A 12802-nucleotide genomic window follows, 5' to 3' on the forward strand; every position below is an offset into this window, starting at 1 on the left:
GGGTGCCTCAGGTGCCAGAAGCCCGCCCTGGCAGTGGCAGGGTGGAAAGGGAAACCCAGCAGCTGAGATTGGGAGGATTTTGCTTCCTGGGTCAGTGTGTCAAGTGGGAGCAGCATCTGATGGTGGTGGAGTCTCAAAGGTGGCCATGGGGACCCTGAACCTGAGAGCGATGGGGGGAAACTTGAGGCTTGAGGTCTGGACAGCCACAGCGTTTCTGCAGTGAGTAATGCCAGACGAAGAACTGGCATAATGAAGGGAGTAGTGAAGAGAAAAGGCTGGGTGATCCAGCTCTGTGACGCTGTAGGCAAGGAGTAACAACTTGAAATCAGTGTAGTTCTAACTGCAAGAGCCGTAGTTGCTTTCTCTTACTTAATTAAATTACAAAATATTTTTCAATAGGTAATATATTTTAAATAATTTCATAATTTCAAGACATCAGGTAGGTGTAGTCCTGGAATTTAACCAAGAATGGGTTTAGCCCCAGGTGTGTATCTTCAGCTAGCACATTGCTGCTGCCGCCAGTTAGTTCAACCACTTTGTTAAGCAGTTGAAGTAATGTACTGCATCAGGGGTTCCCTGCAAATCAAAAAGTAATCAAAGGGAACTGATATAAAAACAAAAGCTTTGATTGTCGGGAAATTACTGATCTTGAGCCTCAGAGAACTGGCAAATGTAGATCTTAGTCATTCATGTTTCTTCTTTGTAAGGATGGTTTGTACTGGTTACAGATTGCGGTGGTTGACCAGAAATTGTTTCAGATGATTTTGACAGAAGTCTATGGCACTTACAGAGACACGTTTCAAGTGGAACAGTGTCCATAATGTCATGTCTGTGATGTTTTCTGTTATACCCAGAATACTGAAAAAGTAAAAATAAAAAAATCAGTGGTGACCTCCTCTAGTATATTTGTCTTGTATTATTATTAAATGATACTGGTGATACTAAGTTGTTATTAGTTGCATCCTCTGTCCTGTAAGATAATATGGTGCGGTGAGCTCACTTGCTAGCTTGTAATGAGAGTGACGGGAGTGTAAATTGGGATTGATTCACTCGGGTGACCAAGGGTACAGGAACAGCCAGTCTGACCCAGCTCCACTAAGTACAGGATGAAAACCCTTGGTTTTTAAAGCTGTATTCTCCTCTATATAATACAGGATTGTTTCTTTGGAGCACTTGCCAGACTAGTTTAATAAAGCAAACAATACAACGTCCTTACACTGTTAGTTTCTGATTTTGTATTTTTTTTTATGGTTTTGTTCATGTAATTGATGAGCAGTGTACTTCTATTAACTTTTATGTATCAGCTTGGTATGCAGGAAGTTTAGCATGGGCGGTGTTGCTGATTCCTGCATGACAGTAGCAGTTAACCATCTCAGGCTTGATTTTTTTTTTTAATTTCCTTTTTTTTTTATTTCCTTTTTTTTTTTTATTTCCTTTTTTTTGCAGGCTCTTTTAAAAATGGCATGCCTTTCCTAGTCTGCCTGGCTCCGCTAAAAATAAGTCTTAAAGTCTTAAAAATCAGAGCTGTTGATCAGGAGACTAAAGGAACCCAAGGCTTCTTTAAATGACCAAAGTTTTCACTACCTAACACTCTGCAGACAACCAGGTACCATTTTATTTAAAACACTTTGCAGTTAGGATTGATTGCAGGAATGAGTGCAGTGTTACAGAACGGTGACTTAGGCCCTAGCACCACTTATTTCTTTCCTGTAGCTCTGGGGGCGTGAAGGGCAGCGAGTGCTGGTGTAGATGCCTGTAGGTAGGTGAGATGACCCCACCAACTGGCAGGAACTTTATTCACTAAGGTTAATCGTCAGGCTGTGGTTTCTCAGCTGTGAACATGTGCAATTGTTGAGCCACAGATAAGGGGGTGGTTGGTACGTGTTGGTCTGCAGAATGAAGTGACTCTTAGCATGCAGATGGTAAGTCCTGCAGACTCCTTTAGTGATCTCAGCAGGAGGCTGGAAAGTAGAAATTACCTTTGGAAGTCAGGCCACTTGTGGTTTTTGCACTTAAATATGTAGTCAGATGTACAGCACAGCTTCTCCCTGTAGTACTGGATGAATTTCGTTGGATTATTCCCCAGAGTCTACCCAACTCCCCAGAATTTGTCTTTTTGATGGTGGAAGTATTTTGTAGAAGAACAAATACATTTCTATTTAAAAAGAGACAGAAAAATAAACAGAACAACTGTGTTTCCTGACAAAAATATGCAAGCTGTTAGAATAAGAGGAGAAAATAAGGGCCAATGAAATGTATGGTCTGGTATGTAACATGTAGGTCAAGTCTTGTAACAGATTCACCTCTTTGTGAGGTTAATCATAGCTTGCACTGAGCTCTGCAGTGCATTACAAAGGTTGAACTGTTGGGATAGAGATTTTCTAGTGGAAATTCTCAAGGAATCGTGTTGGGATCAATTTTACTCTTCTCACTCAACCCAAAGACATCAAGAGGACGAGTGTGGTTCAGTGACTTACCCTGGAATTCAAATTATTATTAAAAGATGTGTAACTGCTGAATCTGCTAGTGGAGCTGTTTCAAGCTGGTTATTGCCGGAGAAGAACATTGTATACTCGGATGTGGATTTCTCCCTTTTCTGAGCTTTTTGCCTACCATATCCTGAGGCATAATTATTAGTAATAATGCTAGTCTGCACTTTCAAGAAAGGCCATGTTAGGAGAAAAGACATTAAAAATGATTAATGAAAACACTACTGGTCAATTGATCAATTTTAGAGAGCGTACATTCCTATTAAAATAGACACTCATCAGCCACTTCTGTATCATGCCAGACAAACAGATTCGTTAAATTGATTAATGGCATCACTATCACACGCTGTGCCAGGTTTAGAGTCTCAGTACGGACCTACACCTTCATGGGTGTAACTATCATGCTCTTTTCATGAATAAAAACATCTTGTTGGTACGTTTCTAACTGAAAACAAAGAAAAGGGCCCAAATTGTAACAGAAGCAATGATGAATTTTGTTGGGGGTGGAGTGAAGGCAGGAGTAGGAGCTAAGCACAGCTACCCAATCTATAAGCTGCGGACTTCCTTTTTTCTTGAAAGCATAACTCTGAGCCTGGAAATGAGGGTGGTTGGGCTTCTTTGGTGTGTATCAGAACTTGTGTAGCCACCTCCGTTGCTCGTGGGAATGATTTTGTTCCCTTTTTAAAAACAAATTTAATTGGTACAGCTTCTCCTGTTGTTGCTTATTCTCTGAGCGGTTTTGCTATTAAAGTTGGCAGAGTGCGCTTGACACTGTGGTTAGGGGAAAGCCGTGCAGTATTTCATGCGCGCTGCGATGATGGTTAGTGCCGGTCTTTAACTTTTTTACAACCTCTTGCACAGCATGAAAGAAAAAGACTTGCCAGGTTTTATGTAAGCTGCTACATATATATTATATTACATATATTACATGTATTCACACAGTGTTCAATTTTTTTCTTCTTACCATGATTTTTCCATTGTCCTACTGTTCCCTCTGAAAGCAATTATGAAAAGACTTCCTAATAAGCTTTGAGGCACATAAATGTAATATTTGCCATCCTGACACAAGATTAACATTTTTCAGACTTTGTTACATCTTGACTACATGTGCTCCGTCACCAAATTGCAGGCTGCTCGCTACCTCTGGGTTGTTGGAGAGCAGATTTTGGCACAAGACGGCAGCAAGGTTGTGCTTGTTCCTTTAGACTTGCAGCAAGTGGCCTTATATGTTCAGCCACCCCCCTTTTGTTCGGGTCATTGGGCGATGGCTGTCACCACGAGAAATGTCAGATGCACAGTCTGCACAGAAACCGCTGCTTTGCTGGGTGTCCTAAGGAAACTGGTGACCTCACCCTTAAGCTTTGGTTATTTCATTTATAACCATGTAAAGCACAAGGATTGTTTGTTCTTCTAACGGTCTCTGGGATTCAGCAGCCTCTCAGTGGGAAATAAGGAAAAACCCTGTTTTATTTTTAAGTGGGTTAGGACATAAATGAAGATTATCTTGCAACTTTGAAAAGAGGATGTAAGTACTACTGCCTGTACCACAAGTAGAACCAGCTTGATTCTGGGCTGAGCATAAACCTGTTTCAGTAAAGATATTAAACCAGAAGAGGTGGGGTGGGTGATAACATTTGGTAATGCTAGTCCTTATTAACAGGAAGAAATAATAATGTGAAACCTGTCCAAGCAATTAAATATTTTTCCGTGCAATCTCTATAGTCAATCCAGGCACTTCATTTAGGAGTCTGTTGTCTGTCTTTATCCTTTTCCCCACCACGATGGTAAGGACATCATTTTCCTGGCATCCTATGTGGGGCATGAACAGGTTTCCTGAGGGTACTTCCATTTTCAATGTCACACTCTGACTTTATTTTTAATTAACTTAATTATGTTTGTTTTATTTGAAGTGCAAATAAAATGCAGAAACACAATGTGTATGATTTCAACCTGAAATTAAAGTAACAATTGTTTTAATATTACCATTTTACAATTACTTTCAGATGATCATAAGCTCTTATGGAATAGAAATCTCGGAGAGGCATTACCATTTTGAGAATAATATATACAGTTTTATTGAAGAAAGTCTGAAAATAAGGGAATAAAATGACTTTTCTTAGTTCCAATTCTGTGCGGGTTCAGAAGTGTAGCTGCGTTTCAGAGTTCAACTAAAAACTCCTGTCTTGTTTTGATGATAAACTAGAAATTATGCTTTCTGCAGGTTCTTTAAGACAACTATTTACAAAGCAATAACTTCTTAATTCATCAGGATTCTGTGGCTGTGTGCACGTTTTATATATTTATATTCCTGTAAATGTGTGTATATGCATGTATATATAGGAATTGCAAGTAATGCTTGTAATAAGAGCAGGCCTACTAAGTCCTTTTACTTTGTGTGTGCAGGCTGGTAAACAGAATTTTAACTCTAATGTGGAGTTTGAACTGTGTGCGAGGGTAGATGGTGATCTAAGAGACCTTGTGCAGAATGCGTATACCGTGTAACACAAACATTTCCTTATGTCAGCAAAGCTGTCCGAAGTGATGTGTGACTGTGTTTATCAAAACTTTATTTTATTTAGATCTAACAAAAACCAATGTCACTCTACTTAAGCTAGAGCTGTGAAGGGAATATCAAGATTTCAGAGCTACCCATTCCATCAGCTGAAAGTGCTGAGGGTAACCACTGCTTCTAGAATAAAAATTCAAGGGAGTTGCATTATTTTGCTCCATTTTTCTCTGCTCCCTCCAGTTTACAGCCCTCTTCTGGGTTGACCAGTAAATATTACCTAAATCCAGGCATTTGAGTGCTCCACTAGTTTTACAGATTTTAACTGCTAAATCTTTTTTACCTTTGCAAGTTTCTAATTTCATTTGCCATGCCAGAATTCTTTGTGTACGTTCATACAGTCGCAGGTTTTTTTGTTACTGAAAGATATCCTCTTTCTCAGAGTAACGATTCTCTAAAATTGCATCACCAGAAATCTACTGGATTTCTACATATGATTTTTGTCAAGCTGTGTCCTTGAGTTGTAGGGAGAATGAAATTCGTCTGTTCATCCCAGAAGGTCTGGGACTTATCCTTGAAGCTGTGTAATTCTAAATAATTCATTAATGTCAAATATAAGACCCTGTAAAGAATAATGTTTATTCCTCTAATTCTCTGCTGAAAGACTGTGTAAGCACTGCTTGAAAGTTTAGTCACTGAATAAACCTTTCAAAGGGAGGAGGAGGAGACGCATGGCACGCAGGCTTCTCGCAAAGGTTGTACGTTCCCTTCATGAATCATTCATCCACATCTGGCCCACTGCAGTGCAAACCTGTTGCTGCAATACTGCGATTTAACAAACAACAACAGCTTCACAGTCAGATGGGTGAAGGGGACAGTTTCTCATGCTGCCAAGCCCCTTGTGGTGCCAAGATAGGTCTGGTTTGTTGTAAAAGGAAAGGCTGACTTTGGAGATGCCTCCCCATGGGCCCTGCGAGGCTCCAGCTTGTCAGGTAGATGCTGAGGAGGAGCTGCGTCAGCCTCCCCCTAGCCTCCTGAAGCATCCTCGCCTTGCTGTACCCCAGGGACTGAGTTGGTGGCAGAGCGGCTGCTTCTTTCCTTGAATCAGGATGTATTTCAGTCAGCGCATGTGTCTCTTCTTTCTCTGCGCTGGATGTCATTCGTTGTGGGAGTCTGGATAAATACTTCAGTCTGTAGGAGTTCAGGAGAGCCTAGGTATCACCTAGCAACAAGCATCCCACTTGCTGCCTCCTGCTTCTCTTTACTTGTATTAAAATACCAGCAAAAACCAGAAATTCAAGCTTTAAGTTAATTTTCAGAAATATTTTGAGCAGCTTAAGATATTTTTGTCATGGCTCCACGTCAGAGTAAGATGCTGGGGGTGGTGGTGGTCTTAGAGCAAGTAACTCCGCTTGCCTCATTTCAAAAGAAATTACTATCAAAGACTAGCAAAAACTTGAGCTGAGAACAAAATAAACTTTGCGATCACAGTTAGGTAGTTAGTGACAAAATGTATAGAAAGTGCTCTCCTCCTGTGAGGTCAATAAAGTATGCACCAGTTACATTTATCCTAAACTGAATGCATTTGAAGCTGTATTATCTGGCTCATCTTGCGGCTTGTGATGACGGCTGGTGGGACATTGACACACGTTGCAGTTTAAAGTTGTTTAACTTTTCTGCAGAAAGCTTGGTGGCAAAGTATTTTGCCTAGCTGAAGTTACGGTGGTACAGAATCTAGTTTATGAAGATCTTTGGGGCTAGATCCAAGGAAAGAAATGTAGGCACTCGAAGTGCGAGGTAGGTAGATTTTAGGGTATGCTGATAGAGTGCAGTGCTGTGCTGAATTTTAGCCTCTCCTGTCCCTTATTGGTTCTGAATGTAAAGAACAGTTGAAAATCTGTAGCTGTTTTTTACATATATGTATGTAGTATATATTATTTAAGCTTCTGCAGAATATCTGGTTTATGGAGATTATGAATTTCCCTGCAAGAACCAAAAGTGTAGGGAAAAAAAGGCAAGTATGTGGTTACTATTAATGTACACGTACCCATCCCCAACGCTGCGTTGATGATAACCAGTGCTCTTTGGTCTCTGTACGCTGCTGAGACTGTGCTTTCAATTATTCTGCCTTATCTGGTGTTTAGGGTGGCCTTGGTGAGTTTGGAAGAAGCCGTGCCTTGTCTTCAGGAAGTTGGATGTGACTCAAGGCCTATGGAAGGGATTACAGAAGTGTAAGTGCAGATTTGAGGGCTTTCAAGAAGAAAAGTGCATATGTTTTCAAAGTAAAATAAATGGTGCAAGAAAGTGATTCAGAGGTATAGTTATACCCAAATATGGGATTTGCTTCATAGAGAGAAAAGTTACTAAACCCCGATTCAGCAAATTACTTGACTTTGTGACTTAGTTGATCTTTTCCATGTGTATGTTACCATATCTGCCCAAACAAGAGGAGGGGGGAGTATGATGTGAGGAATACTTTGTACCTGTATTAATGGGAATTTACATAAAAATTAGTAGTATATAAAAGAGATGATGAAAGTGATATTTGTTTGAACTTGTGTTTTAATGAATTGGCATGTTTTTGTGTTTGAAAATGGTCTGCTTCTAGATACAAAGGCATCTCTACACACAGGGTAGCCTCTGTCTGGAAATACGTACAGCATGATTGTCCTGAAGCGCTTTCCATGCTCCTTACTTACAGTAATGTGTCTGTTACTCCTGCTCCGCTCCGCCAGTTGGTGGGGATGTCGGCCAGGGTGGGACTACAAGTGGATTTATTCTGACGAAGAAATGTTTCCAGGCTGGACTGTGTGTTTTAATTTCTGTTTGGTTTTCTTTTGCTATAGAAGAAGGAATCTGATCTTTGGTGGTATTGGTTAGCCTTATGAACTCTGAGTCTGAAGAAGATGGTTAGCTTTTGGCTGGAAGTGGACATAAGAGTGTTCACAACTTAAATTTCTTTCTTTTGGTTGAAGCCGATGGTTTCTTGTGTGCTTTGCTCTATGGTTACTTAACCCTTTTGGCATAAAGGTTTTTGAATTAAAAATACCGTGCAGTTGTGTCATGTGGTAGATTTTCGTTTGGTATAAAAACAAACAACATTTTCTACAAATGCTAGATGTGTGTCTCTCTAGGCTTTCATACCAGTTTTCTTATTTCCGATAGGAGAAACTGCGATTTCACAGTAAACAGCTAAAAAACAAAGTCCAGCGCACATTTCACAGTGATGACACGTGGCAGAATCGATGCATTAGATTTGCAAGGACAGACGGCCCTATTTTTCACGTAGATTTCAAAGTCACTTCATCTGAAGCCGAAGTTTTCCAGTACTTCTGAAAATGAGGCCTCAGAATTGTGGAGTTGCCAGTTGAGCAGACGTCTTCAGATGGATGGTTACCTCTTCTGTTTTCACCCCCAAAACAGCCTAAAGAAGTCGCGATTAAGAGGTCTTTGACCTGAATGTGTGGAATTTGTGGCTGATGTGCGTTCCCTGTCACCATCCACGCTCTTTGTCAGCCTTGCAGGCGGTCTCAGAGCTAGGAGGCTGATTCCTGTCCCACACCCTGACCGCGTGTACTGGGGTGGGGCAGGGCTGTGGCATGGTGGGCGCTGTCAGAGCACCTTGTGCACTGCTTGCGCTTAGCAAAGACGAGGACAAAGAGAAACCTTGCCACGAGCCTGGAGTACACGAGGCAGGGAGACCACGGTGACGCAGGGTGTGGAAGGAAACGGGCAATTCAGTGCTTGGTAAATTGTGCAAACCTGAAGAGAATGAATAAGCAAAGCCAATTATTTGTCATTGCTAAAGAAGTAGGTTCTTCATGAGGAGGGCCATTGTATGTGATTTAATAATGCAAACACAGTTGTGGCTATGATTAGTTAGATAACTGCAGTTCAGCAGTTTTGAAATGCTTATCGATGTTTTCTCCATTACCATAGCACAGTAACCTAATAAGACTTCTAGCATTCATGTGTGACGTGAAGCTAAGTTGCATTGTAGGAGTGTGTGTATGTCTGTGTGTATTTAAGAAGAAGTAATAATGAGACAACATGTAGAACTGGAAACAATTACAGGTCACGCTGTCTTCCTGACAGAGACCCCACAAAGGTTTTGAATACATCACATTTAATGTACAAGAACTCGATGACTAAATCAGTTCTTCTTCAAGTTAGATAACCACATTGTGCAAGTCCAGGATAAAGAAAAACTGGTCTACTTGTCCCATTTTTGGACATCGGACAGAGAAATAGCTGCTAGAAACTCAAAGGAGATTCTTCCAGTGTGCAAAAAGAAGCTGCGGCCCAAAGCTTGTTGGCTCAGCAAGCCAAATAAAATCTGTTTCACGAAATGGAAATTTTTGAAGGAATCCAAATAATGTCAAGGGAGAAGCAACAGCAATAAAAAAGAAGACAGTTTACAAGATGCATAAGAGATGGAGCAAATGGTCTACAGTAGTTAGCACACTCTAAGGCTGCAGTATTTAATTATATTTAATGAGGTCAATGTTTATGGTGAATTTGCAACCTTTTATGATTCATATGACTGTCTAGAACTTAATTTTATTTCTAAGACAGTATTAATGTTAATAAAAATATAAGTGCATAAAATTCAGTCAGTACAATAGTAGCGCAGTATATGAGTACTTAGTAATTTTACATCTTTAAGGGAGATTCTTGTCTTGTTTTCAGTGTAAAAGTTTGCTTAGCTTTTTGAAACCCATTAGCCATGTTATACAGCACTAACAAAATACTGGGTTGTGTGATGCTCCACAGGCAGGTGATGCTCCATTGCTATGTGAAAGATGACCTTATTTTAAATGATATAAAAATAACAGCAGATTGTTTATAGTAACTCTGACAGCAGATATAGATTCTTGACTTCACACCATTTACATTATTAAGAGAGACATATGTAAGTAGCATTTGCTTCCAGATATATGCACATATTCTGGCAAGAGGTTTGGGACACATTGTGGACTATTGTCCATTGTGGGACTATTTAAATTTTGGACATCTGAAGCTTTTTTTTTCCCAAGGTTTTAAAAAAGTTAGACTACTGGATTTGTGTATTTTCTTAAATCTGAAGAAGCGTCCCAAAAGTTCAGTATAGTATTTAATTATCTATATACATTTTATTTTATATATTCACTTGGAATCATAGCTAAAATAATGATGTATTCATATGTATTCACATTTTCTAATGATCTTCTCCAGCCACAGGAAATAATTATTGTAATGACTGAGTTCACTAATAAATGTATTTGCCTTTTAATGTGTTATTGCCCAGACCTCACATAGTATTTCTGGGAAAGCATTTGGAAATGCCAATAAAGAAGATTCACAGTAGGTAACTGCTAGAAAGTTTACCTCTACAAATGTATGATACTGATATATAATGGGCCCTGAAGACTAATTAAAGCAGCTGGGACTTGGTACACTTAAGTGTCAGCTTAGAAATGAAAGACACTTCAAACATTAAGTAAAATCATTCATTAACAGGAAATAAAAAGCTCTATAATATATATGTGTCATAATCATCCAGTTTTATAAAATGCTTATAAACTTACTGATCTCCTAACCTGAGTTTCACTGTGGAACAGACATCTGTTGTTACATTTTTATTTACATATAAAATAATATTTGAGAAATTAATAAACACCTAAGAAAATACATCAATTAAACACAGTTTTTCAATTATCTCACAAATACTGAATTACTCCATTTTTTCTTTTCAGGATTGAAGTGGATTAAGGGATGAATGGATGACTGAATATTCATATGAAGAGGAAAGCCATAAAAGTTGGTTGACATTTTTACAACCATGTGCATTATACCTATTACTGCTATTATAAAAAATTTGCATTGTATTACAAAACATTATAGATGAAATAACCCGAGTCCCACATGCCATACTGTCTCTCAGGCAGGGGAATACTTTAGCTTGACACAACTGTAACTTTACACAACAGTTTCTGACTTTAAAAAAACAAAGGCAAAAGAAAACAAAAAATTACAGACCTGAACGTTCAAAGGAAAACCTAGTAGTACATTAAAGAAATGGGTAATGCCCTGGAAGTCAAGTGTCTGAATGGACTGACACACAGTGGGGTGCGCTATTCTGTGCAAGGATGAAAGGAGAATGAGATGGGCATTGTCTTTGCAGCTACCAGCTATGAAGATTAATACGTTGTTGAGTAGCACTCAGATGAAATGTTGACAAATGTGGCTTAATAAACAGGATATGATACCTTAATGTGTAGGTATCTTGGTGCTTTGTTTTCTAATCATGCAGAGATACCTGTCTTACAGCATGTGTTTTCTGTGCTAGGTAGAGAGGAAAAAGTGTTAGTGGACCCCTGTGCTTTGCTGACTTTATGTTTTAGAAGGTGATAAAATTCAGTAGGCCTTGACGTCCGTCAATCAGACTTGTTGGTGACTGTGAACTGTAGACTTTGGCTGGGATGCTATGTTAACCAGTGCCTGCCAAGGATGTTTAAACGAAGCAGTGCCTGTGGGTTTGCACCAGACTGAATGAATTGCAATGGCAGTATGGTGGGATGCAGTGCAGCGACTCAATTAAGCAAGGCATTCTGGAAACCGTATTGGTCGAGGAAGGATATGTTACAGTGGAAAACCTCTTTCCCAGAAAGCTTTCTTCATCCTCTGAATCTTGATTGGGGTAGGAACAATGAAAGAAAGAGCAACTAAAGTTTTCCAAAAGTGCAGTGTGTGTCAGTTGAATACCAGAAATTTAACTCCATTCCTCTATTTATCTGAGCAAAATACTTTAGCAGGGCTGAGATTCTCTTTTATCTCAATGGTAGTTTGGTTATATTAATGCTTGAGTGGCTCAGAGGTTTTGCATTTTATCAACAACTGACACAGTAAGGAAGAGTTTAATTCCTGGATTAGCCTTTTTAGTGTTTGCAACAGGTAGAAGATGCGCTGATCCTAACTACCTAAGGATTTACAAGCAGCACAAGGCTTGAGGGAAGCATCTGTGCCCTCGAATCCAGTCTCCTGAAATAACAGCCATTGAAATGATGTTTAGTTTAGAGGCATCTATAGAACATCTGCTTTATATACCACAGGTTCCTAAAAGCCTCCAACCTTCAGAAGGCAAATTTGAACCTTAATAGAGATAAGTGGTATTAATAGCTCAGTAGTAATGTCCACAATTCCTTTCCCGGATCAGGGAGCGGTATTCCCAGATACGAACCAGCAGTTGTTGCCTGCTGAAGCCAGCATGCAGAGTATTAAGGAATTTCTCTTTGATTTTATTGCTGACAAGCCCACAACTGCTGTCCACACCAACGTGTGACAGCTTGGGATGGGCTTATATCATGGGGGAGCAAACACTTCCCCGCTCAGACCTCTTGCCTATAAATAGCAGTGTGAAAAACTAATACCAATGAAACCTTGCTCGCATCTTCCGGAATGACAGTGACAAAATTCTGTATATATGAACTGGCGTGTGTGTGTGATGACAATGCTTTACTGGCAGAAAGTTTATGAGAGAGCACAAAGACCCGCTTACCCAGAGATAATATGCAGGTGGTATCAGTGTGTTGCAGTGGGCTCCTCACACTGTCCAGAAAACAGCACAGAGCGACACTACCATAGCATAATCGTGTTTGTGTAGAATTGTTAGAGGAGAAACTTTGTCGGACTAGAGGGCCATGCTAGATGTTTGGCCTGGGAAGTGGCACCAGGACAGAAAACCTCCAAGTTTTGTCAGATCCATGAGACAGGCCATTGCAAGCAGAATGTGCAGAGAGGGCTTTCAGATCAGACAAATTTAAGACTC

The 12802-nt window shown here is 39.8% G+C and overlaps 1 protein-coding gene across 15 annotated transcripts in view; it reads left to right on the forward strand.

Annotated features, from left to right (window-relative positions):
- The window catches only part of KLF12 (KLF transcription factor 12), a 247046-nt gene that overhangs the window by 56192 nt on the left and 178052 nt on the right, over positions 1-12802 (forward strand). For 6 of the 15 annotated variants that reach the window (XM_083826757.1, XM_083826758.1, XM_083826750.1 and 3 more), the window contains exon 2: positions 10731-10794. The exons of 7 other annotated variants lie outside the window; for them this stretch is intronic. In XM_083826757.1, coding sequence (XP_083682883.1) covers positions 10774-10794 — 21 coding nt within the window. In that variant the 5' untranslated portion in view covers positions 10731-10773. Of the gene's footprint in view, positions 1-7142; positions 7227-10730; positions 10795-12802 lie in introns of those variants that run through there. 2 more of the 15 variants (XM_083826759.1, XM_083826751.1) reach the window with 2 other exon arrangements.

This window comes from Anser anser, assembly GCF_964211835.1.
Source record: "Anser anser genome assembly, chromosome: 1".
Taxonomy (NCBI): domain Eukaryota; kingdom Metazoa; phylum Chordata; class Aves; order Anseriformes; family Anatidae; genus Anser; species Anser anser.